A 27,906-nucleotide genomic window follows, 5' to 3' on the forward strand; every position below is an offset into this window, starting at 1 on the left:
AATTTCTCAATATTCACTATCATATATACTTTTTTATTTATACATATTTATGTATTCATTAATACAAAATCACAGAAAACACAACTATAATATCCTTATCCACTGCCATACACAGTCACACTTAGATTTAAAAATATTCCATGATTGTGCTAATCTTTAATACCTCGGAATCTTGCCCTCATGTCAATCTGAAAAAAAAATCATTTTAACAAAAACTTCTAAAATAAAAACAATTTCATGCAACTAATCGGATTAAAAAAATATTGTTGGGACTGTATATTCAGAATGAATTTACCAATCAAAATCTGTTTAAAATGACATTGGTAGAACAAGACTTCAGCATTAGGTATGCTGTGTTCTAAAGTTCTAAAGTTATGCACAACTGGGCTGTGTCAACATCTTAAAGCTAAACACTGATCAAATAAGTAAATATTTTTTTTCAACTCAGAATATGACACTATTGCAAGATTACAAGATGACAGATTACAAGATCAACAACTTTATAAAAAAAACAGCTATTTGTTTTTGAGTACATTTCTGGTGTTTAAAAATCATTTTTGATGCGTTTTGTTATTTGATTTTGCCATGTGATTATGGACTTTCCGAATTGATTTTCCTCTAACATGAACATGTCTAAGTTCAGTATTTTTGTGATTTTACTTTTCACAATTTCACAAAATGGAATTAAATTAAATAGTGTAATTCAGAAATTATTGTATGTATTTAGGATTGTGATTTGTCATTTTAGACTAAAATGTGATTTAAATGTTTCCAATATTTAGAAAAATACTGTTTGATTTATATAAAAGTTAATCTACTCACTATTGATCTTTTACATTGAAAAAATCTGTATCTAAGTTCATGACATTCCATTGGCACTGTAGGATTGTGTGTTCCTAATTTTAAACATTCCCTGGGTGTCTTTTTATCCTACAAAATTACCAAAAAATCTGACACATGCTTTTATCTTAAGTTATTTAAGTATTAGACTTATTTCAGTTTAAGTATTTTATACAATATGGCAGTGAAATTTGTTACAAGTACAATGGTGGATAAACCATTGCAAACATAGATGAGCTGACACATTAATATACTCACGAAAATGTTGAAGTTAATATAAAAGAAATCTTCTAAATAATAATACAAAAAAAAATCATTCCAGCACTATTGCCATTGTTCTTTTTAACAAATCTAATATCACCAGAGCATTTAGCTGCCAGAATTTTAAGAATTTTTTTTTAATGTGATCTATTATGAATTTCTTATGTCAGTGCATGTTGTAGATCTACAAAATGTATTCAAAATTCAAGAATTGTAGATATCGCTCAGACACATAACTGTGCAACATAAGGTCACATTTTGCGCATGCTCGGTGCAACAGGACGCTTCTTCTTGACTACCTGAAAATTTTACCTAAAACACTTATTTATTACAATCTTTGGTACATTTCCACGATCAGATAAGTGTCACATATCATCTCACAACACAATCATCTGTAAATACTTACCCCAGGACCACCAGGAGGAAAATGAACTTTTTTCAATTTTGATTCGAAACTCAAACAGATCGAAAACTCATCACGAATACCACTTCCGGTTTAGTTCAAAACATAAACAATGTCAGTGTGGTTCACAGTCATCTATTTCTACCTGGCTACGACGGTAAGACAAACACACCATAGCCCCTTACATATACAAACAACTAGATATACGTCCAGAGAATACTCAATCTCTCTGATTCCTGTAACAACTATATCAACAGACACATGTTTATATCACTGGATTAAAATCACAGCTAATTACAGGAGTAACGAGAAGTTACTTAAAGATAAGAACTCTGCATATATAAAACTGTTATTATTAATAGGTGGTATTGAAAGAAACCCAGGCCCAAGAACTCCAAAATACCCGTGTGCCATATGCGACAAAGCTTGTCGGTGGGGACAAAAAGCTCTTGCATGTGATGAATGCAATAATTGGTACCACGCACCTTGTACAGGCATTGACTCTAAGGAATATTCAAGCCTTGCAAATATATCAGCTTCATGGTATTGCGTAGTATGTAACGCTCCTAACCACTCAACTGTTCTCTATGATCTGATTGATTCAGCTGATAGCAACACCTACTCAGTATTATCATCATGTACATCAGAAGTGAGCAAGACTGATTTAAATATATCATCTGAAATTGACACTAGTATAGGTGACCCTATAGCATCATCATCACCAAAACGCTCAGACACCCATACTAAAAGCCAGCAACAATCCAACAAAAAGTCACAGAAGCAACTCCGAGTACTGCTTATCAATTTTCAAAGCGTAAAGAATAAAAGAAATGATCTCCAGGTTATGCTGGAGTCCGCTCGTCCAGATATCATCTTAGGAACTGAAACTTGGTTATGCGACAAAATCAACACAAGTGAAATTTTCCCCCCAGAACTTGGTTACGATGTCATACGCAGGGACAGGAAAACAGACGCCCATGGAGGAGTCCTCATAGCAGCAAAGACAACACTTGGACTTAGTCATCTTAAGTCAGGGAAAGATACAGAACTCATATCTGGGAGCATCAACATACACCAGAAAAAGAAAGCCATAATAACCTGCTTATATAGACCACCAAATAGGCTTGATCAACAAACTGCAAACAATGCAATACAAGACATCACTGATCTACGCAAAAAACACAAAAGTAGTATTTTCATCCTTGGTGGAGACTTCAACTTACCAGACATTGACTGGAAAAACTACACAATACAGGGTACTCAAACATCAAGAGATATTAACAATGCATTTCTTGAAATGGCAGCCAACCTAAACATACAACAGTTGGTAGACAAACCAACCAGGGGAGATAACACCTTAGATGTGCTTTTTACATCCCATCCAGGCCAACTCAATAGATGTAAAACCATACCACCTCTCGGGAACAGTGACCATGATATTGTTCTTCTAGACTTTTCACACGGCTTACAAAAACCCAAACAGCAAAAGAGAAAAATATATCTATGGAAAAAAGCTAACATCGCCATGATTAATCAACACCTCAAAGAAAAATACAACATCTTTAAAAACACAGATTTTGATGATGTCAACAGTCTTTGGACCAACATAAAAGGCTTGATTTTAGATGCCATCAACCAACATGTACCAACCAGGAACACCTTAACAAAACATTCCCACCCATGGATGAACTCAGAGCTTAGACGACTCAGTAACAAAAAGCAGAGGGCTTATACCCTTGCCAAAAGCAGTGGGAAAACAAGAGACATAAAGAAATACAAATTTCTGAAATCGCAACTACAGAAGGAGGCTAGACAAGCACACAGTAACTACATGGAAGATATAGTAAGCGACGACTTGCAGAAAAACCCTAAAAGATTCTGGTCATATGTGAAGAGCCGGAAACAAGATGCATCCCAGATTGTGACCTTGAAGTCAAAAGATGGCTTCCTACATAGTGACACAGATACTAAGGCATCTATACTGAACCAGCAATTCCAGTCAGTGTACACCAAAGAAGATACCAGTACGCTACCTGACCTAGGCACAAGTCCACATCCAACCATGGACAATATCGTCATACATGAAAGAGGTGTCTACAAACTATTAAAGGGATTACGACCATTCAAAGCAACAGGCCCTGATGAAGTTCCAGCAAACATTCTCAAACAGGCAGCTGAATCACTAGCTCCATATCTTACCCGGATGTTCCAGCGTTCCCTGGACGAGGGTAAGATTCCAGACGAATGGCGGAAGGCAAACATCGTGCCAATCTTCAAGAAAGGAGAGAAACACCAACCCTCTAATTACAGGCCTGTGTCATTAACATCCATAGCATGCAAACTGCTAGAGCACATTATACATAGTACAGTCATGGATCACTTTGATCGACATAACATTCTATGCGACGAACAACATGGTTTCAGAAGTCGACGTTCCTGAGAGACCCAGTTAGTGGTAACACTAAACCAGATTGCCAAAAACATGGACCAGGGGCACCAGACTGACATCATCTTACTGGATTTTTCAAAAGCCTTTGACAAGGTACCACACGAACGCTTGCTTTTGAAACTGGCATACTACGGGGTGAAAGGATCAACATTGAACTGGATAAAGGACTTCCTAAGCAGTAGAACCCAGTCAGTTGTACTAGAAGGACATACATCATCTCCTTTAGATGTACTATCAGGAGTTCCACAAGGGACAGTCTTAGGTCCTCTACTATTCCTGACATATATCAACGACATGCCAGATTGTACATCTTCAGATGTAAGGTTGTTTGCGGACGATAGCCTGGTGTACAGAAAAATTAGAAATCCTGATGATGCTGCAACTCTACAGAGAGACCTCACTGCTCTGGAAGAGTGGGAACACAAGTGGCAGATGTGTTTCCATCCAGAAAAGTGCACAGTCATGAGGATATCTAACAAGCGCAACACCCTGCAAACAACATACACCTTGCACGGACACCAACTAGAAGTTGTTGATAGCGGAAAGTACCTTGGAGTTACCATTAGTCAAGACCTACAGTGGAATAAGCACATTATTAACACCACAGGAAAAGCAACCAGGACCCTCGGTTTTCTCCGCAGAAACCTGGGCCGATGCAAACCATCTGTTAAAAACACAGCCTATTGTGCTCTCATCAGACCATCGATTGAGTACGCTGCCACAGTGTGGGACCCCCATCAAACCACATTGATCAAAGACATCGACCGGGTACAGCGTAAAGCAGCACGATTTGTCTACAACCAGTACACAGACACTTCACCAGGGTGCGTCACTGGATTATTAGACCAACTCCAGTGGGATCCACTACAGTATAGACGAATTAAACAGCGACTCGTACTATGCTACAAGATACAGAACCAACTAGTGGAGATACAACCAGCTATCTACTACACACCTGGGGACAACAGAACAAGGGGTGGCCACAGACTTAGACAGATAAGAGCTACTAAGGAAGTTTACAACAACTCCTTCTTCCCACGCTCTATACGGGACTGGAACCTTCTGCCAGACACAGTAGCAGCTGCACCAACACTCGAAGAGTTCAGGGCCAGATTAGCCAGTGTGCCCTGGACCCAGATGCAGCCTAACTAGACGTCAGTTTGCCAAATTGTACAGTGTAAATAGTTTTAATTATTTTGTTAATATTCACTTTTAATCAATGGAGAAGCCTCCTGTTTTACCGAGCGGAGTTAGTTAATCACTCAAATATGAGGTCAACTCCTTAACGGAAGAAGAAGAAGAAGTATAATACATAAATAATTAAATGACAAAATGAGCATGCAGTACTATTTAAACACATATAAATACATTTGTAAATATTTTGAAATTCTACTGTTACAACATTGTTCCAGGTACTGGTTGAGCACTTACATACATGTTTAACCAGACCACATTATTTACTTGCCTGTTGTAATTTAGTGATTGTTGCTGGTTTATGTCTGTCTCAATTGTTTTGTTATAAGTTAAGCCTTTGTTTTCTCTTTTGACCTTTTTTTGTATTTTCATGTCAGGGCCTTTACAGTAAAAAATATGGAATGTTTTTTCTCATGGTTGTCTATAATTGCTTACATCCACTTTATTTGAACTTTGGGGGATAATCTCATTTGCAATCATACCACATTTACTTATTTTCATATCTACTCTATCATTTGGAAATGCATAAAAAAAATCACCAGTTAAAATCTACCATAATGTTTAAACTTTTACCTTTTGTACACAGTCACTGTATACGAGACAATCTCTTAGTTCATGTCGTAATCTGTCACATGATTTCTTATATTTACCATCATCATCAGCCATTGAAAAATTATCTTCCAATCACCTAATAAAACAAATTAAAGGGAGATGTTATATTTCACATAAACGTATACTTTACACCAATTTGTTGCTATATTACAATTAAATTGAAATTGAAGAGCATTCTCAAATTTGTTTGTTTAATGTGAATTTAAATTTATACATCATTTTGATTTTAAATGTGACATATAAAACCTTTCCTTCTTCTTGTGATGAGTTCATTATTCATACTTTAAAATGTTTTTAAACTAATTGATTTAACAAGTTTAAGGATGTATTCTTCTGAGGTTTTGTTCATGAATTATTTCCAAAACATGTAATACATGTGGAAAATAGCAATCAATTAAAAAAATATGTTATAATCAAAGTGATATCTGTGAAAAAATTGTGTACTTTCAATAAGTAGTTTATATAATAAATGAGCAATATTTTCTAATTTAATTATTTATTACTAATCAAGTCAGTTTTTTTAGCCAAAATTTTGTGAAAATGGGTGAGGGGCACAAGAAATTATTTTACCAGAAATATTGTTATGACTTTTAGGCTAGTCTGAGATTTTTCTGACGTCTGACGGCGGTTTAGCCAGACAAGCTGGGGCAGTGTGACGTCAGAGCTCGTCCCATATCAAAAAGTGGACATTTGCCCACCCAAAATAGATGCACTGCTTCATCGCTTCTGGTGCCGACTGGGGGCCTTAGAATTTTGTAAATCGGGCATCAATCTCTTCATTTTTCATTTATCTCTTCATTTATGTAAGTTCCAACTACCTGCCAACCTTTAGTTTTCTATATTTTAACAGTTTTCATAGAGACCCCTCCATTTCTGCATTTTGACTTTCATTTTCAAAGATTATCACGTGACCACAAGAAAACAGTGCAAATGACCATTATGTAACACCTCATTCATTTACGATGCAATTACCTAAATGTCAGAGAGCTTCCGATTGTTATTGTGGTCCGAGCTAAATACTTATTACCGATCTCCTCTAAAGGAGGTGAAAAAACGTGGTTGCTTCTAGATGTTAAACATCGATCTCCTACAAAGGAGGTAAAAAATATAAATATTTGCATATTTGAGTCTCGAGGCCACGAACTCTCTCGTAACTTGACGTCCATATTTGAAAGTGAAAGTCAAAATGCTGAAATGGAGGGATCACTATGAAAACTGTTAAAACGACCAAGCAGCGCATCTATTTTGGGTTGGCAAATATCCACTTTTTGATATGGGACGAGCTCTGACGTCCCAAGGCCCCAGCATTTCCTTGTTCAAATTGAACATGACATCACAAGTAAAATCCCTAGCAAGAGAACCAAAATCTGAAACGTTACGGTATTTCTGTTTCTTTTTTTACAGATAATTTTGGAAGTTACAAAAACAAAATTCATGCAGATCTCGACTTCATCTCCTTTCTGACACAGGTAATGCTCGCCTTGTGCGAGTTGACGTAATAATGGTGTGAGTTGTCATGTGAATAATGAGTATGTCCTATTTAAATTGGTCCGATTTGTCTTAGGGCCAAGTTGGTCCGCATCATCATCGTTTTATCGATAAACATTTTCAACTGTTTAGAAAATATTATATTTATTTTTATTATAAAGACTATTAAAGTGCTTGAGGTCAGATTGAGTACTCATACAGGAAATATTCCAAAATGATGTGTTTGGACAAAACATGATAAAGTGCTTGAGGTCAGATTGAGTACTCATACAGGAAATATTCCAAAATGATGTGTTTGGACAAAACATGATATATTGTAAATTGCTTAGTCTTCATAATTCGTACCTTTACATAAATTTGTACTTATAAATTAGCAGAAAAAGATAACTATGCAATGTTCCTGTTATGAAACATGGGCGCTGACATCTTGTTCAGCTGTTTCTGCAGCATTCCGTTCAAAACCAAAATAGTTCGAAAAATTAGGAAACCAGTATAATTAGCTTCTCGGTGTCCTCGAAAGATTCGTATTGGTATGTGATAATTCTAGAGAAACTCAGATTATCCTGTGATTTCAACCAATTAGAGAGAAGAATAACATTCACATCGAATGTAATCAACATTTTTCTGACAACTGACAGCTGAACTGTTCTGTTTTTCTTTATTCTAGGAAATATATGTAGGACAAACCTCAAGAGAAAAATGCCGGTAATCATTGTAAATTAGCCCATCATGATCATTTGGCTGGTTTTTTTTTCCAGAATGGTCACGTTTGCTACTAAATTCTATGACATAATTTAGTAGAAAATGTAACAATTCTGAAATAAAATATGAGACTATAAAGAAGATGTGGTATGATTGCCGATGAGACAACTCTCCTCAAGAGACCAAATGACACAGAAATTAACAATTTCAGGTCACGGTAATACCTTCAACAATGAGCAAAGCCCATACTGCATAGTCACTAAGTCAGCTATAAAAACACAGGCACTTGTTTCTATCCATAGGAAGGTCGACTATCCATATAAATAGAAGAAGGTGTTGGGTTGCTTTTTCTACCCTTTAAAATAATGCTAAAAATCCCTACCGTATATGAATCGATTCAGTGAATATTTTCCTTTAACACTAAACTAATTTCATAATTCCCATAGTGTTCCTCTTCACGGTAATCTACTCTCAATTCACTAAACCATGTCGAAAACTTGAACTACCATCTTTTCAATGTATCTATTTCCAGTTGTGGGCAGAATGCTATCTTTTTAAAAACAAAATGATTCTGTAAAATTACCAGGTTATTATAGAATTTTCATTATCAATATATTTTTAAAGATGGAATTTCACCGTAATAAGTACATTTATCGTTGTTATTAAAAAAATCAGAAAGTCAGAAACTAATTTGAATGAATTCGGTAATACCGAAAGTATATGGTAACTAAAGATTTTCATTCATCTTTTATTTTGGAGGTAAAAAACGTATTCAGATTCATAAGAATTAGGGGAATGAAACTTAGTCAATGAAACAAAATAAATTTACTGCGATGTCAAAGAGAGATTTGCAATTCGATGGTTAGACTGCTATTAAGAAAACTTGTTAATTAATTGTATTATACAAATTATTTTAACAAATATCATTTTTTGGGGTTCTTAAATCATTTTTATCAAATGAGACATTTAAGGGGAGATAACTCTTTTAGTACTAATTTGATTTGCAATATATAATGTTATCATAAGTAATCTAAAGTAATCATGATTACTTTAAAGAAAAGTAATCTAATGTAATCGATTACATATGAAATAGGGTGTAATTGTAATTTAATCAATTATATACATTTTAAAGTAATTGACCCCATCCCTGATACAGACCTGTTATCTCCTACAAAATAATACACATAATTGTTGTAGTCACTTCATCATGTACATTAAACCTGTTGATACCACTAGCCATTAGGACCAGACATAGCAATCCACTTTTATTTAAGCAAATGCAAACATATATAGACAGTTATAGATATTTATTATTCACTTTTAAATTTTGTTTTGCATCAGACGTTTTCTCTTAGTTGTGACATCATTATTTTTGAAGAACAAAAATGGCAGACCTATGATGTTTAAACTTATTGCAATTAGACCAAACAAAAAGTATGTGTTTTGTACTGTTACATGCTGATAAGAATAGGGTACTAGCTGGTAGGTCATGTAAGTAGGTAGGGATTTTTTGTATTTATGATAATATTTTTTAAACCAGTCTATATGTAAGCAAGATTGTGACTTAAACGGTGCTTAATCAAAAATTAGCAAAAAAAAATAAGGGTAGGTAGGGGAACAGTCAACATACATACATACTTGTTTGTTTGGCCTTAAGAATCTGCAACACCTTTAAAAATATTTGTTTTCATACATGAACCATTGACAACAATCACTTTTTCTTTAGTGCATCAAACCTTTTCTGTTGCACTAGAGTCAAAACTTTACGGAAACGATTGACAAAAAACCATGATTTTTTTAACAAATTCTCTCTGCTGGGTTATTTTATACACACAGGAGCAGTAAATCTTACCATGGTTACACAACATGATTCTTTTTAAAAAAAAATAACCACAAACAACCAGACCAGGGAAAGAATTAATTATTCTCGACTCAAAAAGCCACCCTCCCACATTAACTGAGCCAACGCTGTATGCATGGTTGAGGACAGTCATACAGTGGTTATGTTGAAAATTTCTAGATACTGATCATGCTGATATAACCATTCTAACTAGAAAAAGTTGAAACTCATGCCATATTGATATTACTGTAGCTTGAAAATCATGCTTAAGTTTTGGATCCATATATAAAAATGAGTTATGGGACTGAGGACCAAATCTACTACATGTAGCAGTCCCTTGTCAGTACTAAAATTATCATTTAATATTTTAGGAGAAGCAAGATGATTGTGTTAGAGTATGTGTAAGGTGTAGACCTTTAAATGACACAGAAGTTAAACAAGGATGTGTAATGTGTGTGAAGGTAGGGTACTTTGTGAAATGTTTGTTTATTCATCTCCATTTACTATGTCAATGTATGTGTGGTACTTTTAATGTTTATTGTTTACATAATTATAGCTAGTGATTGCAATTTAAAAACACGACTATTGTATATAAGTCGACTACACACAGAAGTTTATTTAGTACATTTCTTTCAATTGTTGAAAAATTTAAAATGAGCTATATAAATAAAGGACAGTCTTATAAACTATCTATTTACAAATCTATGCTGGGATTATCTAAAACTGATTTCTGTAGAAAATTAACTAAAGATATATTACATTATGATTAAAAAAAATGTGTATCGCAATTAGACATGTGTTAGATATACATGTACATGATATAGATGAGTGCAAATTATGTTTTGAGAAATCCAATGCATAAAAAAGTTTACCATGCAAAAATAAAAGTATTTCCAAAGTTTAAGATAAAACTATAAATATGCCTAATTATCTACCGTAATTACATTTGTATTAAGGTTGATGAAGTGAGAGGATCCATTGAGGTAAAAATTCCTAACAGTAACAATGGAGAACCTCCCAAAAAGTTCACATTTGATATGGTGTTTGGTCCAAATTCTAAACAAGTGGACTTGTATAATCAGGCAGCAAGACCTATTGTAGACTTCGTATTGGAGGGATACAATGGTAGGATAATTTAGTTAATAGTTGTAATTATAATTACAGGGTCATTGTATTGGTTTTTAGGTAATGAGTGCATGAAATGCAATCAAAACTTTATGGGACTGACTTGATATCTAAATCCTTTAAGCCTTATCACTACCTGTTTGATACACAAAATATAGTACATTGATCATAAAATTCTAAAAATCCTATTCATGAACATTAAAAGAAATTTATCAATGTTATATATGTTCAGATATTCAAGGCTCAAAATGATGTTACACTTGTCAAGAAAAATTAAACAACTTTGTTAAAGACTTCAAATGATTTTAGATCTTTTAGTTAAAGGTCACTGGTACAGCAGAATCAGTAGACTTAAAATTAAGGCAAATGTTTTCTGTTTAATATACTACTAATTCATAAATTTTATATTTCCACTTAGGCATCCATGTTGTTTCTGTATTTTTTATATTCTGCATTACACAGTGACCTAAAGGTATCAATTAGCAGGTTCTAAATGTATGTTCATACAATAATGCAAGACTAGTTAAGGTTTTCAGGTCTGCTCGTTCATTTCTTTCTATTCTTTAATATAGAAACTAAAGCTAAACCACTGCTATTTTAATTTACCCAATGTAAAAGCTTGACTTAAGCTATTGAAACTCAATTTAATGTATTAGTAACTGGTGATTTATTTTAGGAACTATATTTGCCTATGGTCAGACTGGTACTGGGAAGACTTTTACTATGGAAGGTGTGAGAGCAGTACCAGAACTAAGAGGAATAATACCTAATTCGTTTGCTCATATATTTGGTAAAATAGCAAAAGCGGAGGGAGACACAAGGTACGTCAAATTAAACAATAAGCATTGTAATTTTATTTTTATGCCCCACCTACGATAGTAGAGGGGCATTATGTTTTCTGGTATGTGCCTCCGTTCCTTTGTCCGTTCCTTCGTCCTGCTTCAGGTTAAAGTTTTTGGTCGAGGTAGTTTTTGATGAAGTTGAAGTCCAATCAATTTGAAACTTAGTACACATGTTCCCTATGATATGATCTTTCTAATTTTAATGTCAAATTAAATTATTGACCCCAGTTTCATGGTCCACTGAACAAAGAAAAAGATAGTGTGAAGCTCAGGTTAAAGTTTTTGGTCAAGGTAGTTTTTGATGAAGTTGAAGTCCAATCAACTTGAAACTTAGTACACATGTTCCCTATGATATGATCTTTCTAATTTTAATGTCAAATTAAAGTATCAACCCCAATTTCATGGTCCACTGAACAAAGAATAAGATAGTGTGAAGCTCTGGTTAAAGTTTTTGGTCAAGGTAGTTTTTGATGAAGTTGAAGTCCAATCATTTTGAAACTTAGTACACATGTTAATTATGATATGATCTTTATAATTTAAATGCCAAATCAAAGTATTGACCCCAATTTCACGGTCCAGTGAACATGTAAAATGATAGTGCGAGTGGGGCATCCGTGTACTATGGACACATTCTTGTGTTTCTTTCAAATTGCCTAATTTCTTGAATTCTATTTACTCCTTCCTGCAATTTTAAAAATGATATTTTGATTTGGACTTACAATTGTTGAAAATTTAAACCATCTAAAATACATACATGATCTATTTTATCAAGTGAAACACAAAGAATTTAATTAATTGTTAAAGAATGGAAGGGATAGGAAAAATCAAGCAAAAGTGTGTCTGCAATAAATAAAATATGTACAAATGTTTGATTTATTTAAAAAGTATTGACCAATATGAATGACCGAAAGGAGATGTCAGGTATACATCATAGAAACAGCTACCCAATAACCACAAGAAATAAAAGAACATCAACTGATATGTAGTTAAGAGTCTTCAGTAACACACTGGTGTTTATACATTTTGTGAACACATTTAGCAAGGAGAACGTGAAATTAAACAACTTGTAATGTTCAATAACAGACCTATGAACCAACTTAAATTAATGTATAAGGAGTCAATATGGATGAAATTTGATGGCTGAAAATTAACAGAATCCCTTTCACTTTGCGCTGTGTTAAAGACATGGATATGCTGATACTATGATAGTATTATTATGATCACTTATATGAACAAAGTACTGTGGATTCATTAATAAATGAAGGATACCAATTTTTTATGGATTTCATGGGTACAGAGGAACCACGAATTTAAATGATGAACAAATTTAAATTTTTCCTAATGAACGTATGCAGACTTTGCCAAAACCATGAAGTTAGATATCCACAAAAAAATGTAGGTTTTCCTCAAACCACGAATTTTGGTACTAACAAAAATAAAGGAATCCACAGAAGCTAGTGAATTTTACAAATTATACAGTTAAAACTGTCAGTATTATTTACGCCTGTTTCTCTAAGTATTTATCAACACTTCAAATGTTACCTCTATAAACCCATTGAAATAAATATGTTAATGAAAACCTTATTTACAGATTTTTAGTAAGGGTATCATATTTGGAAATTTACAATGAAGAGGTGAGAGATCTGCTACATAAAGACCAAAATCAGAGATTAGAAGTAAGTATGAACATATGTCTAAATATAAAGTAATTATGCTAGATCATGTAGATGATATACATGTACCCAGCATAAAAAAATCTAATAGTTATCACCGGTCACAAAGTTTCAACAAATATATTGACTTTAAAAATTGACACATAATAAATTATTTTTACAAAAATGAAATATTGTTTTGATAAAATCATAATATTTTGCTTTTGCAATTTTCGTTAAACCATGTATTTGTGATACATGTACCATAAAAGCCACACTAGATAGATACAGTTAGACAGAAATAGTTCACTGATTATTGTAAGATACAGTATTGATTTGTGTTGTTCCAGAATAAAAGTAAAGGGGTAGTGGAGGCATTATATTAAAAACACCAATAAAATCAAAATTGTTATTTCATAATTCTTACAAAATTTGAAGGAATATGCCACCACTCATATTTTATGAATTCTGGTGTCTACCATTCCACAATCTGATAAATTTGGAAACAGTCCTATACTTTTTTACTTTTCATTGAAAAAAGAAGATGTGGTATGATTGCCAATGAGACAGCTCCACCACAAGAGACCAAATGACACAGGAATAAACAAATATAGGTCACGGTACAGCCTTCAACAATGAGCAAAGCCCACACTGCATAGTCAGCAATAAAAGCCCTAAAATGAAAATGTAAAACAATTCAAACAATAAAACTAACATATTAACATGCTTTTATTTACAGGTGAAAGAGAGACCAGATGTAGGTGTTTATGTCAAAGATTTATCTGCTTTTGCTGTAAATAATGCAGATGACATGGACAGAATAATGACATTGGGAAATAAAAATCGTAAGAATTTATGTTAGAGTTACCATTGTCATTGTAATAAAGCAATTGTTCCCTTACAGCTAATTATTATTAAAGCTATGATTTAATCCCAATATAATTATACCCCCGCTTTAAACAAGGGGGGGTATACTGTTTTACCTCTGTCTGTCCTTCTGTCTGTCCTTCCGTCAGTCCCTCAGTCAGTCCGTCTGTCCCATGAATATTTTTCGTCGCATTTTTCTCAGGAACTACAATACAAGAATTTCTGAAATTTGGTTTCAAGTTTTATCTAAGTCAGCTATACCGTGTGATGCGTTTTCAGATTGATCACTTGACAACTTCCTGTTTACCGAACACTTGTATGATTTTACACATGATAGCCAAGTTGAAAATTTCCGTCACATTTTTCTCAGGAACTACAATACAAGAATTTCTGAAATTTGGTTTTAGGATTTATATAAGTCAGCTATACTGTGTGATGCGTTTTCAGATTCATCACTCGACAACTTCCTGTTAACCGAACACTTGCATATTTTTACACTATTAATATTATCCACTTGCGGCGGGGTATCATCAGTGAGCAGTAGCTTGCAGTTTCACTTGTTTCAATTGCTTATTCTCTTTAAACAAACATTTTTAACCCCACCTACAATAGCAGGGTAATTATGTTTATGTTTTCTGATTTCATCATTTGTTGGTCCACCTATCCAACACCAACTTCAAATGTTGGTTTAAGATAGTCACCTTGAAGTTTTAGTCACATTTTCATGAACTTTTTCAAATTATGCCAAATTATTGTTATGACTGAGGTTTTTAGGGTCAAGTGTACCACGAAATTAAAATGATAGAATGGGCAGGGCCTTGTGTCCTACATAAGGACACAATTTTTTGAATGTTATTGATTTTACAGAGCAATTAAAATGTTTCAAAGTTTTATTTTAAACTTCATGAGAATGATTCTCTGCATACTTTTCCCCTATGATTTTAGACTTATTATAATGCATTGATGGTCTGTTCATTAATGATTTTATGACTATTTCTAGGTTCAGTAGGAGCTACCAATATGAATATGCACAGCTCTAGATCTCATGCTATATTTTCTGTTACTGTGGAATGCAGTGAGAAAGGTCCTGATGGCAAGCATCATGTCAGAGCTGGCAAACTTCACTTAGTAGATTTGGCTGTAAGTTGATGCAATCATAATATTTATATCACACTATCAGTGAAGGGTAGCAATTGTATTAATTCAGATATTTACAGAATTGTAGGGCAAATGCCTTCAAACAAGATTTTGTTTAGGAAACTGTGAAAGCCTAATTTAGCACAACTCCTGAAATGTAGCATTTATGTTTGTTTGGGCTAAATATAAATGCAAATTGCAGAGTGGCCATTTCTTTAATAAAATACACCATTCACATACAATATAGAGTTTAAATTTGCTGAAAGCAGTATGTAATTAGTCATATGATTCAAGACTTTAAAGTTTCAATCATATTATATTATGCCCAAGAACACATGATAAAGGAATCTTATTACAAGTAAGTATGACTTCTCTCTGACAAACTTTGTCTTACCATGACATCTTACCATCTTACCATGATTCACATTTATTTCAAGACATAAGAAGAATATGCATGTCAGTGGAAAATTGATAACCACACAAATTGAAAATGTTAGTGACCTTTAAGACATTAAAAAAATTCTTATGAAATGTCATTACTATTTCATACTAAGGAACTTAACTGGAGAATATTTGAAGATCATTATAGGATAGCAGATTTCTTTTCAGATCTACCTTATGTTAAGTTATACTTTCATCTTCAGCTATATAGTAAAGTGAATCTAGAATTTATTAATTTTTAAAACAATATTGCAATAAAATCCAGTAGCCTTTTTCCACAGTGCAAATAATTTTGAAATTATATTAATTTATATGTTTTATTCTGAAAAGAGCTTCAGGCATGAAACATTAAAAATATTTTTCATTTCAGGGTTCAGAGAGACAAGCTAAGACTGGTGCTACAGGTCAAAGGTTAAAAGAGGCCACAAAAATCAATTTGTCTTTGTCTACCCTTGGTAATGTAATATCCTCATTGGTTGATGGTAAAAGTACACATATACCATACAGAAACTCTAAACTGACACGTCTGTTGCAGGATTCATTAGGCGGGAACTCTAAAACTGCTATGGTATGAGTATGATTTATTACATTTTTATGTCAAAATAAGGAAATTGTATTAATTAAAGTACATATATAAATATTTCAGCCAACAGAAATATGGTAATGACTTTTTATGCCCTATTTATGGGCATTATGTTTTCTGGTCTTTGTGTCCATCTGTCCCACTTCAGGGTAAAGTTTTTGGTCAAGGTAGTTTTTGATGAAGTTGAAGTTCAATCAACTTGAAACTTAGTACACATGTTCCCTATGACATGATCTTTCTAATTTTTATGCCAAGTAAGAGTTCTGATCTCAATTTTACATAAAAAGTGAAAGTGCTATTGGGGCATCTGTGTACTATGGACACATTTCTTGTTTTTTTTTTAATCATATTTTTATGAATAATATATAGAAATGCTAAATTGAAAACTCACTCTCACAGAATAAGATATATAATGTGAATATTAATTCATTTCATTTTTGCTTTAAAATTATAAAAATAATTATATATCTATGTAAAATTATTTTTCTCAGATAGCCAACATAGGTCCAGCAGATTATAATTTTGATGAATCTATCAGTTCTTTACGATATGCTAATCGTGCCAAGAATATCAAAAACAAAGCTAAGATTAATGAAGATCCTAAAGATGCTTTACTCAGACAATTCCAGAAAGAAATTGAAGAACTTAGAAAACAACTTGAAGAAGGTAACACTTTGGGTATTTGATGTCTGTCTGTATCTATAGGTTAAATTAGTCTGCTTTTATATTGTTGTCCAGAAATGTATATATATCATATTTAAATTTGAAAGGTTATGAATGATTTACATTGAACTTGTGAAAATTCAACCACTTTTCCAATATTTTTTAGTTCATGTAAAGGACAAACTTGTAAACCTTTTTGTCTTTAAAGGGTTTTTATTTTCCCACTGGCTAATGGTTGGCAGAAATTAAAAAAAACAAAAAAAATGTTTAATCTCAAATTTTGGGGTCAACACAATCCAAACCCTTATGCTACTGGCTTATTATTTGAATCTTCTATGGAGTATCATAACAAATAAAACAACATTGTGTAGTGACGTGAACATTCTTTAGATCCTATCCCAACCAATGTCACACAAAAATTGAAGTTGAACGCAGATATTCAAGTCACACTAAAAAAAATGGGTAATTCCAATGAGGCAAATCGCCACAAGAAACCAAACAACACAGAAACTATCAACTACAGGTCACCTTTCGGCATTCAGCACTGTGTAAAATTCATTCTGCATAGTTAAGAAATAATTCATGGAAGTCGTAGATTTGTTAGAAATTTACACATTGCCTGAGCTGTGATATTCGAGTTTTATCCTAAGCGTAAGAAAATAGGTTCCAATACTTGTAGATTTATGTGGGAGGTATATTGTAACATTCATTATTATGTATATCTCTGAGTCTGCGCTAAGTATAGATATATCAAGATTTTTATCCTGTTGTTGTTTACAAAGCAAATGAAGCATGTCATATTAAAATAAGCTATTAGAGGCTCAAAATGACAAATGTAAAACAATTCAAACAAGAAAATTAATTGTCTGATATATGTACAAAATTAAGAACGAAATACAATTATGATATACAGCAGAAAAGCAAATAAAGCCTAAATTTTCAAATGATTGTCAAAAAATCCCTTAAATGTATTAAGTGTGTGTTGAATGTGTTTTTTTGTTGTTGTTATTTTTAGGATCAGATTATGAGGGTGGCTCCGAGTCTGAATCAGAGGAGGAAGTTGTAGGTGAAGACGGAGTTGTTAGACGTAGGAAGAAACAAAGAAGGAAGAAAAAGGAAGGTAGAAAACCATTGATATATTAGTTATTATGAAAAAACGATGACAAGATGTTTTTTAATGACCTTGTTTTCCCATGTGGAAAACGTATAGACTTTTAGAATCTATGAAATAAATCAAAATGTACACTATTTTAGTCATGTATTATATTATACTTTTTTGTTGATATTCGGTTACTGTTTCAATGATGTACCCAACTTTTCATCTCATAAATATTTTATTTATTCACAGGTGGTGGTAAGAAAGGAAACCACATATCTAAAGAAAAAATGTCAGAAATACAGGCCATTATTGAGAAGGACAGAAAGTTACTGGAACAAAAGAAAGACATGGCTGAGGAAGAGAGAAATAAAGTTAAAAATGAATTAGAAACTAGGGAATCAGAACTTAAAAAATACCAGTAAGTTTGCATTATTTATTTGTTTTAAAATGAACTCTCCTTTAAAATTGTTTGGAATATTTTTCTTATGCTAACCATTAAATATTCATTCTAAATGTATTTGTTTTGTATCTACAATAAAGTCTGTCACTTGGAGTTTGTTTAAAAGCATACTAAAGATTCAGAAATAATTCTGAGCATTTATCATTGTGATTTTTTATATGACCAAAGTTAACCCATTTGAGATTAATTATTGCAATTTTTATGAAAGCTGTATATCAGAAATCAGAATGCAATTGCTTAGTACTGCTATGTTTACCCTGTCATATAATTCTCATTAATAAAAACCTCGCAATAATTTCTGTATTTACAGTATACAAATTTTTAATGATTATCAAAAAAGTATTTTTGTTAGAGTAATCTATCTGTTAACACCTTACCAGTATCCACCTCTCATTGTTGCTTTATTTAGAAGACATGGTACTTGTATATCGATATAAATCAGAAATGAATAAGTTTCTAGATCTATTTGAAGTTCAATTTGAAGAGCTGCAGCATATACAAGTTTAGTATGACGTCCATTATCACTTAACTAGTAACATATTTGTTTAGGGGCCTGCTGAAGGACTCCTCCAGGTACAGGAGTTGCTCGCTGCATTGAATACCCATTGGTGGCTTTCCACTGTTGTCTACTCTATGGTAGAGTTGTTGTCTCTTTCACACATTCCCCATTGCCATTCTCAATTTTATATTTTACTGAAATATCATATGTTTCTACCTATTCCCTATTTAGAGAAGAACAAGAACAACTTCATCAGAAACTGGCAGCCATTGAGAAGAAGTTGATTGTTGGCGGTGAAAATCTGTTAGAAAAAGCAGAAGAGCAAGAAAGATTGTTAGAGGAAAGTGCCATGGAATTACAGGAGAGGAAAGAAAAGGAAGAAGAATTAAGGACAGCTTTAGAGGAAAAGGAGGTATTACATTCAGACAACTTTCAAATTCCTACATTTTTTCTATACATTTACAATGTCACAATGTCTATATTAATGTGTCACAGTATTAACAATAGTGGTGAAAGATACCAAAGGACCTTCAAACTCATAAGTCAGAATTAAAGTGACAGCACCATGGATACAACAGTACACAAGACATTGTAAATAAGATCCAATTGTTTAATGCTTCATTTCAACAGATTGACCTCAGATCAACAAATAAAAAGGAAAATTTATCAGTTATCCATACTGTAAATAAACATTTTTTGTTGACATGACTAAAGACGGTTTGCTGATATAGTTAGTCAGACAGTACAAATTCATACTTCAACTAAAACAAAACATGAAGTCATAAAAGAGCATAAATTTTGTGTGCTATGAATAATATTACAAAAAGGAGATGTGGTATGGTTGCCAAATAGTCAATTTTAAACAGAGTTCAAATGCTGTTGATTTGAGTAATTTGTTTAGCCTTCAACAGTAAGAAAATTATACAGTAATAGTCCCTTAGGATTGACTACACGTTCAACTGTACACAATCTTTAAATAGCCTTTCTTTACTTTACAAAAGTTCCCTACACATGACACCTCCAATGTAAGCCAAATTAATGTCATTTTTTTTTTTTATGTCTTTTAGCAAGAAAGATTAGACATAGAAGAAAAATACTCCAATTTACAAGAAGAAAAAGCTGGAAAAACAAAAAAGTTGAAGAAAGTTTGGACTATGCTAATGCAAGCCAAATCTGAGGTAAGAAGAAAACATTGTTAACATTGTTTGAAAAAAATGTGTGTTTCAAGCCTCATTTTGTGTGAATAAATATTTGATTCTGACCTCCTGAATGTGGTTTAATGAAATTAAGTATTGTCATTTATTCAATCCCATTTAACATGATTGAGCATCAGATTTATTCTTTTATGTAAAAATCAATGAATAGAAAGATAAATTGTTTTTATTAATAAATAATTGTGAAGTTTCATATCTAGATTGCAGATTTACAGCAAGAACATCAGAGAGAGATGGAAGGTTTGTTGGAGAATGTACGACAATTGAGTAGGGAGTTGAAATTACAAATGGTAGTTATAGACAACTTTATACCTCCAGAATATCAGGTATATTTTTTTTTTATCATTAATATTTAAAAAAAAAAAAGTGGTTACTGAAGTACAGAATGGTGTGTAGAGAAATATATAAAAAACATACATAAGAAAATAAATGATATATTTTTCCCATGGAATACTGGAAAATTGGTCAGATAGAGTATACATTGAATTGCTGAGAAAAATTATAGATAAAAATTTGATGCATAGCAATTTCTGGTATTAGTAATTTTCTAACCTATCTTGCATAGATCAAGAAATTTGCTTCATCTGAGTGAATAATGGTTAGCTTTGATGATAAGAAAACTTTCTAAAAAATATGAAAAGTCCCTTTTGATAAAGCTCTCTGAGTGCTATAGCATATTTCTGCTGAAGGCTGATTTTGGGCATACCTTAAAATTTGATATAACATAATACTGTGGATTCATCATTATTCGTTGGCAGCCAATTTTCGCGGATTTCATGGTTTAAGATGAACCACGAAATTAAATGTTCAACAAATGACAAATTTTCTATAGGCTTGTATGCAAACTTCAGCAAAACCATGAAAATAAATTTCCATGAACATGCAAGTTTTCCTTAATCCAAGAAAAATTGGTAGCCACGAAAATAAGTGAATCCATAGTAACCTTAAACTTCAGGAGGATCCTTCAAAAACTAAGAAAAGTTGAAAGACAATGGTATAAAGATCAACTATTTGATGATTTAAAGTTTGATAGTGCACTGGTATTTGACTTGTAAAAAAATATGTTTATAATGAATGAGAAATATTTTTTTCTTAGGAAATGATAGAACAGCATGTCCATTGGAATGATGATATTGGAGAATGGCAGCTCAAATGTGTCGCATACACTGGAAACAACATGATGAAAACACAACAAAAAGATCAGGATAAAAATGAGGTTTGTATTCAGGGCTTGCATTTTAATAGCATCAGAGACCTAATTTTCTGTTTGAACCTGACAGGAAAAGGTTTTGGAGCTTGAGAGAAAAGTGCTTTTCACACATGATACTACAGGGTTTTCTTGCTATAGTATTGCAATTTTACCATTTGTATTTTATTTGTTTAATGAGGATGTGAAGTAGGGTTTTTAAACATATTAAAAGGGAGAAGATTTAATTTAATTATAAAAATTAAGATGTGGTATGATCGCCAATAAGACAACTCTCCACAAAAGACCAAACTGACACAGAAATCAATAACTATAGGTCACCATTTGGCTTTCAACAATGAGCAAAGCCAATACCACATAGTCAGCTATAAAAGGCCCTGAAATGACATACACCGTTTGAATACTAAAACGATTATTCCATACTTTATAATAGCATTTTTACTACCTGGGTATATTCTTGAGACGAAATTAAAGGAGCAAAAGTTTCTTTATTTCTAAGACATGAAAGTATGTTAGACAAGTTGTTTCACTATTAAAATAATTTAGAAATGTGTTAATATCTGATATTTTCTTCAACAGTTAAAAGAACCAGACTTGTCTAACGTATACCTAGCCTATACTGCTGAAGGGGCAGCTGAAGCCATGAAACCAAAAGCAAGTAAATCGGGAAGACCCAAATCTAGTAAACCTAAGTCTGCTAGACCTAAAAGTTCCAAAAAGTGAGTAAAAATAGCTGAAATATAGATTATTTATGGGTATAGGTTGTGGGGTATATAAAAGTGCTTGATAAGGAATGAACACTTATACTTTATGCACTTTATGTTTTAAAGACACACAGTAGTAGATATTTTAATTTTTGGATAAAAAGAATATCTGATAGGAGCTTCATGCACACTTTCTTTAAAAAAAAGGTACTATAAATGGATCCGAATCAGCAAGACGCCTAAAGTTTGCGCATGAGATGATCTAGAAAATGAATCATTTTATATCATTTTTTTCAAGATAGAAAATAGCATTGAATTGTAATTGTCTTTAAACAGTTTAGCAAGGGTTTCAATGTTACTTCACAATATGTTTGATTTGATTACAGATATTGAAAAAAAAATGTTTTGTTTGAAGGTAAACTTAGTGAGCAGATATATACAACTTACATTTTATTGCTTAGTCTAGAAACATTAAAACATTTGCTTTTATTATGTAGAACAGATTTTTATGCTAAAGACGTATACATATGCAACCCTTATCAGCATTTTCATGTTTATGAGTGAATTATTCACACAAACACTTATTTATTTATACAATCCACATTCAGCGGCACACATATACAGATACACATTTGATAGTATTTAAATAGCAATATTTATAGAATACATGTACAAGTTGCCCTGTTAGGCTCGTAGAAAAAATATTTTATTCATCTTAAAATTCACTACCAGTAATAAAGATCTAAAAAACCTACTGTGTGGATTCATTATTTTGCGTTGGATACCAATTTTCGTGGATTTCGTGGGTATAGGTGAACCACGAAATTAAATGTTCAATGAATGACAAATTTTCTTAATTCTTGTATAAAGAAATCGTCAAAACCATGAAATTAAATGTCCACGAACATGCAGGTTTTCCTTCATCCACAACAATTGGTGCCCACGAAAATAAATGAATCCACAGTATATTTTATATTTTGGGCAACTTGTATTAGAAATTTATAAAGCTTTCATTCTGAATGCAATGCTGTATATAAAAGCATGGTCACATTGAATGATAAAGCATGTTTCCCACTTATTTTAATGATTTAATTATAGTTTTAAAATTGTGTGACTTTTCAGGGCTGAATCAGAGTATGTATTTTATACACTGAGTGATTTTATTGATTTAAACAGTTTTGTTTTAATAATCACTTTGTGTACTGTCAAAATTTGTGGTTCTCTGGGTAAACATGAAATAAATGTATATAATAAAGTCAATATTGTGACCTCAAGCTAAAACTATATATGGAATAATTTCATCCATTCATCTATTCATCAAAAACACAAGATAAATCTACAGGTTACCATATATAGTTTTTAAGGGGCAACAACTCTTACACCAATGGAAAATTTTGGATTAAAAAAAAATATATATGATATGAAATTAAATGTATTACAACAACTGGACTACAGATATAGGAAGATGTGGTATGAGTGCAAATGAGAAAATTCTCCATCCAAGTAACAATTTGTAAAAGTAAACCATTATAAGTCCTGTTACGGCCTCAGCACAGAGCCCTGGCTCACACTAATCAGCAAGCTATAAAGGGTCTCAAAACATAATAGTGTAAATCTAACGGTCTTATCTATATAAAAACAAGACACAAGAAACACTTATGAACCACATAAACAGATGACAACCCCTGAACATTAGATTCCTGGCTTTGGACAGGTGCAAACAATTGCAGCAAGATTTGACGTCTTAATGTTACCAAACCCTCTCCCTTTTCTTAAACAGTCGTATAACATCACAACATCTAGAAAGACACATAAAATATCAATTGGAAGCCTTAACTGGATCAAATTAAATAGGAAGACCGAATGCCCCTTTTCTTTTATACTTGCTATTTGGAAAATATTGTGATTGGCTGTTTTGATTTGAAGGTTCTGTTAACAGTACCTTTAGTATACAGATGATTTATTTATTTTGGTGGGATATATAACACTATTTGAATGGCTTTAAATATTATGTATGACCAAACATTAAAATGGAGGAATTTGGTGTGTATTTTTGCTAACATCTGCATAAACTTGTCTGTTTGTGGTTTTAAACACATGTCCAGTTTATTCACATTTTTAACTGACTTTAATTTTTTATTCTTAATCTTCTTTCGTTCTGTATAACTTTTATTATTGTGCATTTCTTAACACTTTATTTTTTATTTGTCACCTACAGACGAATTAGAAGGAGACAGTTTGCACTTTGTCTCAGACCAGGAAATCAGTTTTCAATAGTTTTTTTCTTCGTGCTTGATTTGAAATTTGGTATATAGTTATATCATGACAAGTTACAGATCAAGTTTTTATTATGTTCCAGTTTGATGATTTTTGCAGAGTAAGGGTCCTTGGACTTAGAAAATTGACTCAAATAATCAGTTTTCTACACTTTTTTTCATCATGCTTGAATATATAAGCTTGATATTTGCTATACAGTTTACACCATGACAAGTGATAGATCAAGTTAGGATTTTGTTTCAGTACAATGAATTTTAAACTGATAGGGGGCTATGTATTACTTGGCAATACTCTCAGAATACTTGTTTTTTTTTGGTAATCACTGTGTAACCCATTTTATGGCCCCACTGCCGTGTCACCCTTGTCTGTAGGTACTTATGTACATCCCAAAATTAGATTCCCTATCAAATATTAGTTTGCCTCAACATAATGATATGACATTTATACACATTGCCTATATTTAACTATTACAATAAAACACAGATCTAGATTGAATTTGAGTGTCATCATTTTTACTATTCTTGAGTTATATTCTCCATTTATTTGACATGTCTGTCCAAAGAAGTGTTTTTGAAGACCTGCCAGATTCATATTGACTTTCAGTGGCAACGGTTGATATAAATCTGCATATTTTCTAAGAAGAGTTGGATAATTCCTGTCATATATCAAAATCCTTTATGCATGAATATAGATAATTGAATTGGAGGTATATGCTAATAAGACGTTAATCCTTAGATTCTTATTCGCTTTATATCTATAGTCATTTATACAACTGTAGCATGGGTAGAAAAGTCCTTAAAACTAGAAGCCCTTTGATCAGATCTATTTTCAATATGTGTCATACAAGTGAGAGGTTTAGCTAGCTATAAAACCAGGTTCAATCCACCATTTTCTACATACAAAAATGCCTATACCAAGTCAGGAATATGACAGTTGTTATCCATTCTTTGATGTGTTTGAACTTTTGAATTTGCCATTTGATTTGGGACTTTCCGTTTTGAATTTTCCTCGGAGTTCAGTATTTTTGTGTTTTTACTTTTCATTCAGTCAAATGAATTATGCTGAAATGAAATTTCAAAAATTTGAAGGTAGAACAGTGTGTTCTTTATGTTTTAAAAACCAACCACATCTTTTTAGATTAGATTTTGAAAAAAATGTATGTTAGTTTTTAACACTAAAGAAAAGTCATGTGAAGGTCAATATATTTTTTATTTTTTAGGAAAAGAGACCAGTCTAACCTTGACGAACTGTTACAGTAACTCTACACCTCCAACCTTGATGAGCTGTTACAGTAACTTTACACCTTAGATGCAGCCATTGTTGTTATTAAGTTTATTGCATATTTTGGACAGTATGTTTAATTATTTATCAATTACATGAGGTCAACCTTTATTGAATCATAAAATAATTTATGTTGGTCTTTTTTATCTTACATTTTGAAAGAATATGTTATGCAATTTACAGTAGCGAAAGGAGGTTGACAATAGCTATACCTGTAATTTTGTTATTGTTGATAACACAGTAATATTAAATGCATACAAGTAACATTAAAAAAAAATACAATAGAAATAAAAAATTCCCTGGAAATTTCTTGCACACTGATTTAAAATTGAAGTAATATACAGTATTTTAAATAACAGCTCTGTGAATGATCTCACAATGGTTATGTAAAGTTTGTTGGCATGTAACTTTTTATTAGATCTGTAAGGTTGTTTCTTTTTTAATTAAGTATTGCACAATATTTTGCTATATGTGTTGAACTGAATGACAAAAGGTAAAAAAATAATTTGTTGAATTTCTTTTTTCCAAATAGTCAAAGTGAGAATATTCTTTTGGTTTCAGACATATTTATTGCATGAAATTTAATAGTGCTTTGAAAGGTTGTGATTCATAAATGTGATATGTATATGGGAAACGAATCAGTTAAATTATTTAAGTATGTGTGTTTTGGTGCATGTGTGTGAGGTAATTTGAGAGATGTTACATATTTGTAAAACTTGTAATACATGTACATGTTGTCCACATGATTGGAAACCAGAAATATAAACAGGCCTGGCTTTCTTTGTGAATATTGATATAATTAGTGCATGGCATTATTTACATCAATTGTGTTTTGTACAAATCATACTTCCAAAGAATCCTCTAAATACTACTAGAAACTCATGCAGATTTATTCCCCACAATTTACAAACATGACTTTAGATAAATATATGAATCCTTTATTGTGTAACAATGTACAGGGTATATGCAAGATAGATTACAATGCAAACAAATGTAAAACTTTTATAATGTCGATCGATTCTTCTTCTGTGTCATATTTAAAGTATTTTTTATATTTAAACATGGGTTTACTTAAATATGTTTGTCAATTTTGTCAAGCTTAGTTCATAACCTTTCAGTTGTAATTAAATATCATGTTTGTGCAACTGTTCTTAAGTTGGATACAAAGTGAAAATACAAGTGTCTTGAATTGAATTATAGGACTTATTAGAGTAATTTGATGATAGATTTTCTTTAAACATGTACCCAACCTTCTTCCTTATCTGTTTTACAATGAATATTGATTTATGTTTGCATTGATTTAACTTAATTTTATATTGTCCTGTTAGATTTTCTTTGAGAAAGCATGTAAGATCTGAAAATAAAGCCCGTGGAGTGTTTTATAATTAAATGTTTTGTTCTCTTTATTTCAGTTGTAGAGGCTTTATATCTCTTCTCTTCAATCATTGAAGACCTGAGTATGACTAAATCCATCCATATTTTTATTGTTTGTGTTTTTTATTGATATTTATTCTTTGTATACAATATTTTTTACATTATGATTTATGAACAAAGTCTTTTTACTTGTTATTGCATGTCTGTAGATTTATTCTGAACTTTTTGTTTTTCTTCTGTTCGTATAATATTTCATCCAAATGCTGGTACTATTTATCAGATAACTGACTCAAATGTTACTTTTTAAGGAGTGTCTCGATTCAATTAGAATTTAAAAGTCATTGTTGTTTATTGGCTGGATTATATTTTTTAAATTTCAAACTATGAATGAATGTAATGTAATTTTCTTATAAATTGTTTAATTAAACCTAGTGTGAAAAAAAATCTCTTTATCAAAAGAAACTGTTGCACCTATTGAATGAATATGTAAAGAGCTGTTCTTCAAAAATGTGTATGGTAATTCATCTATTGTTTCATAGCTGCATTTTAGTTTCAGTCATAGGAAAAAAAAGCTGGAAACAAAGTTGCCTCTGAAATCATACAATGTTGTTACCAATTGCAAATTTCATTTTGGATGTACTAATGATTTATATTTTTTTATAATAAAGCAGTTGTACTTTGTTTTTGTGTAT

The 27,906-nt window shown here is 32.1% G+C and overlaps 2 protein-coding genes across 2 annotated transcripts; one reads left to right on the forward strand and one right to left on the reverse strand.

Moving 5' to 3' along the window:
- Positions 1-12: 12 nt before the first annotated feature.
- LOC134697091 (cytochrome c oxidase assembly factor 5-like) lies at positions 13-7,842 on the reverse strand. The gene is made up of 4 exons (XM_063559128.1): positions 7,593-7,842; positions 5,721-5,835; positions 823-930; positions 13-188 (listed from the first exon to the last, which is right to left on the reverse strand). Exons 2-4 carry the CDS (start codon positions 5,811-5,813, stop codon positions 150-152), a joined length of 240 nt encoding a protein of 79 aa, XP_063415198.1. The 5' UTR covers positions 5,814-5,835; positions 7,593-7,842; the 3' UTR covers positions 13-149.
- Positions 7,817-27,895, forward strand: LOC134697090 (kinesin-like protein KIF3A). Its single transcript, XM_063559126.1, has 17 exons — positions 7,817-7,952; positions 10,161-10,250; positions 10,746-10,914; positions 11,591-11,735; positions 13,348-13,432; positions 14,148-14,253; positions 15,276-15,415; positions 16,224-16,421; positions 16,928-17,102; positions 18,115-18,219; positions 18,448-18,616; positions 19,389-19,569; positions 20,225-20,335; positions 20,572-20,697; positions 21,468-21,587; positions 22,158-22,297; positions 25,779-27,895. The coding sequence occupies exons 1-17, from the start codon at positions 7,947-7,949 to the stop codon at positions 25,816-25,818; spliced, it is 2,106 nt and encodes a 701-aa protein (XP_063415196.1). The 5' UTR covers positions 7,817-7,946; the 3' UTR covers positions 25,819-27,895.
- The last annotated feature ends 11 nt before the right edge of the window (positions 27,896-27,906 follow it).

Source organism: Mytilus trossulus, chromosome 14 (assembly GCF_036588685.1).
Source record: "Mytilus trossulus isolate FHL-02 chromosome 14, PNRI_Mtr1.1.1.hap1, whole genome shotgun sequence".
In the NCBI taxonomy this organism is placed as follows: domain Eukaryota; kingdom Metazoa; phylum Mollusca; class Bivalvia; order Mytilida; family Mytilidae; genus Mytilus; species Mytilus trossulus.